Raw genomic sequence first — 3,259 nt, 5'->3', positions numbered from 1 at the left:
GCCGTGCTTAAGCTCATCACCAGCAGCGAGGCACTCATCGCAGTAGGCTTCTTGGAGGGTGCGTGAGCTTGGCAGCGGCATGACTTGTGGTTGAGGAGCTGCCCTATGCAACCGCCGCCACGTCACCCACCCAATGGTTGCAGCCCCTGCACTCCTGCAGACCCGCTCCCCACCCAGGACATGTACTATGAGGACGCCAACGGCAAACCGCGCACCATCCGCAGTTCCAGCCAGCTGGAGTGCTTGAACCGCTACATGCGGGCTGCTGTGCCCGGTACCAAGATGGGGCCCAAGAACGCGGACGCCGCCATCCTCAACTTTCAGTTCAGGCGCGCTGAGGGGCGGCATTGGGGGAGGGGGGCCTGCCCTGCTGGACGCATCCCACATGCGCCGCCCTCCCGCCCCGCCCTGCTGTCAATGCATCTCGCATGTGCCCCCCTGATCCTCAGCCTACCATACCCCCTGCCCCTTGTCCCCTGGCCCCAGGTACACCGTCGAGGCGCGCCCCCGCACGCGCCCAGACAAGTTCAAGCCGTACCCCTGCGGCGACCATCACCTGTTGTACGATGCGCGCCAAGCTGCGCGTGCGGCGGGCTGCCCCGAGGGCAGCCTGCCGTTCCCCGGCATCAGCGAGCCCAAGCCCCCCCTCACTGCAGCCGACTTCATCGGCTGCCTGTTGGTGCCGCGCTCGCTGGCTGCGCTGGCAGGGGAGCTGCCGAGCGATGCGGCGGCAGCGGCGGCGCGTGGCAGCGGGAGCACTGCCGACGCCATTGCGCGCACGCAGCGGCGGCTCAAGGCGAGCCTCGAGCAGGCTACTACCAAGTCCAAGCTCAACGACCCGGGCGGCGCACTGCAGGCGATGTTTCGGGCAGCTGAGCTCGAGGCGCTCCTGGCGCAGCTGCAGCCGGCGACGCCAAGGGCCGAGGAGAGCGCGGAGCTGGAGAGCTGGATGGAGGCCGACGACTTGGTAGAGGAGGTGGCGGGCACGGTACGTGACGCTGCGCATCTGCCGCCTGTCGGCCACCCTCAAGTTGAGCGCTCCCGCTCAGCCAGCGATGCCCCTTTGCCCTTCCTCCCCTGCAGGCTGCGCGGGCTGTGGCGGCCGACTGGGAACTGTACGCAGTTGAGGAGGAGAGCCCGGTGCGGGGGCCAGGGTGGGGGCCTGGCGGCGCTGCAGCAGGGGCCTGCCGGCGCAGCACCCTCTGCTCAGCAGTGAATGCATGGGCGCCCACGCTCTTGAGCGCGCCGCCCCGCCGTCCCCTCCTCTCCCTGCAGGCCGCGCGTGCTGCGGAGGGCTCGGGGCGGCCTGCTGATGCGGAAGCGCCAGCCGAGGAGCAGAGCCGGGTGCGGGGGTCAGGAGGGAGGGGGGCTGCTGGGGGCGCAGCAACGGGGGGCTGGCGGCGCTGCAGCAGGGGCCTGCCGGCGCAGCACCCTCTCCTCAGCAGTGAATGCATGGGCGCCCACGCTCTTGAGCGCGCCGCCCCGCCGTCCCCTCCTCTCCCTGCAGGCCGCGCGTGCTGCAGAGGGCTTGGGGCCACCTGTCGACGGCGCCGAACAGGCAGGTGCCAGGCCACGCCGCACGCCGCAGCACCGGCGGCGCTGGAGTGAAATTGCTGGCAGCAGCGACGAGGATGCAAGCGAGGCGCGCAGCCCCCAGCGTCAGCGGCGCACGGTGCGTACGGCGACGGCAGCATCGCCGCCTGGCGCCCGGTCCAGCAGCGCCACACGCAGCCACTCCATCGTCCGCCGCGCCCCGGCTGTGGCGTTGGCCTTCCCCCCACCGCACTGCGAGGAGACGTATGCATACCTTTGGGAGCTGCTGGCCGCGCGGAGCGGCAGAGTGCCGCAGGACGGCCAGCGGTGGGAGGACCTGGCGGCAGAGTGGACGGCAGGCTTGGCGCCGCGCCTTGATGCGGCTGCCCGCAGCTGCACCACGACAGCGCTCAAGCCCACAACCGGCAAGTTCCTCAAGGAGTTCTACGAGGCCCAGCAGCAGCGCTTCGCAGCAGCCGCTGCGCAGGACCCCAACGCGCCAGCCGCCGCCGCCGCGGCTACGCTGGCTGCCGCGGATGCAGCGGCAGCGGCGCCAACAGCGGCAGCTGCGGAGGCGGCGGCAGCGGCGGCAACGGCGGCAGCTGCGGAGGCGGCGGCAACGGCGGCAGCTGTCGGCGGTACCCCAGGCGGTGCCACCGCCGTTGCTTCTGGCCCCATCGTGCTCAGCCCCGCGCCGGCCTTGGTGGAGCAGCAGCAGCAGCGGTCAAGCGGCATTGCTGGGCGCGGCGGTCGCGGGCAGGGGCATGCTGGGCGTAGCCAAGGCCGTGCTGCCCGCAAAGGCCCAAACCTTTGCCGCGGCTGCCGTTACTACCTCGACTGGCCTGTGCAGTTGACCACCGTGCACAGCCTGCAGTGCAAGTGGTACAAGGCGTTCAACGAGCGCTTAACCGAACAGCAACGGCAGCAGGTGTCGCGCAAGTGGAGCAAGGCCAAGACGGCAGATGAGGCCTTCCGCGCCAAGGGCAGCGGGAGCAGCGAGGAGCGCGCCGCGGCGGCGGCAGCGCGGCGCGCAGAGCTGGAGCGGCAAGGCATCGCCTGGCCAGAGGCATCGCCCGCAGCAGCAGGCCCCGCAGCGGCGGCGGCTGGAGGGGCGGCAGCAGGAGCAGGAGCGGCGAGAGCGGCGGCTGGAGCGGCGGCAGGAGCGGCGGCAGGAGGGGCGGGAGCGGCGGCAGGAGCGGCGGCAGGAGGGGCGGGAGCGGCGGCAACCTCCAACCGAATCGCTGCTATGTGGTCAAACTTTACAGGCATCAGCCTCCAGCGCCGCGCATGATGTAATCATGCAACACTGCAAGGAGGTGGAGCAAGGGGGCATGCAAATGCAAGGCCCGTCGGCGCGGCGCAATGTCAGAGCATGCAGATGGTTGGGCACTTACCTCCCTCCCTCAACTCCTGTTCTTGCATGCCCGCCTCAGCCTGCATCTTATTTGCCTCCAGCCCCTGCCAGCATTGCAACTGCATCCTGGAGAGCCCCAGCCCTTGCCAACATTGCTGCTGCCTGCCCCAGCCCTGCCCACACTGCTGCTGCATCCTGGAGAGCCCCAGGCCTTGCCAGCACTGCTGCAGCATCCTGGAGAGCCCAGCCCTCTGCCAACACTGCTGCTGCATCCTGGAGAGCCCAGCCCTCTGCCAACACTGCTGCTGCCTGCCCCAGCCCTGCCATCACTGCTGCTGCATTCTGGAGAGCCCCAGCCTCTGCCAACACGGT

At 70.3% G+C, this 3,259-nt stretch overlaps 2 protein-coding genes across 2 annotated transcripts in view; both read left to right on the top strand.

The window, feature by feature from the left end:
• The window catches only part of CHLNCDRAFT_58125 (hypothetical protein), a 5,063-nt gene extending 2,220 nt beyond the window's left edge, over positions 1 to 2,843 (top strand). The window contains exons 6-10 of the mRNA XM_005846638.1: positions 178 to 323; positions 487 to 988; positions 1,084 to 1,140; positions 1,276 to 1,344; positions 1,508 to 2,843. Of these exons, the coding sequence (XP_005846700.1) occupies positions 178 to 323; positions 487 to 988; positions 1,084 to 1,140; positions 1,276 to 1,344; positions 1,508 to 2,824 (2,091 nt within the window). The 3' untranslated portion in view covers positions 2,825 to 2,843. The remainder of the gene's footprint in view (positions 1 to 177; positions 324 to 486; positions 989 to 1,083; positions 1,141 to 1,275; positions 1,345 to 1,507) is intronic.
• Positions 2,844 to 2,953: 110 nt separating this feature from the next.
• CHLNCDRAFT_24684 (hypothetical protein) overlaps positions 2,954 to 3,259 on the top strand; it is a gene marked incomplete at both ends in the record, with an annotated part of 1,764 nt that continues 1,458 nt past the window's right edge. The window contains one exon of the mRNA XM_005846637.1: positions 2,954 to 3,257. Coding sequence (XP_005846699.1) covers positions 2,954 to 3,257 — 304 coding nt within the window. The remainder of the gene's footprint in view (positions 3,258 to 3,259) is intronic.

Source organism: Chlorella variabilis (genome assembly GCF_000147415.1).
Source record: "Chlorella variabilis unplaced genomic scaffold CHLNCscaffold_13, whole genome shotgun sequence".
Classification (NCBI taxonomy): Eukaryota; Viridiplantae; Chlorophyta; class Trebouxiophyceae; order Chlorellales; family Chlorellaceae; genus Chlorella; species Chlorella variabilis.
This window is presented reverse-complemented; position numbering and strand designations above follow the sequence as displayed.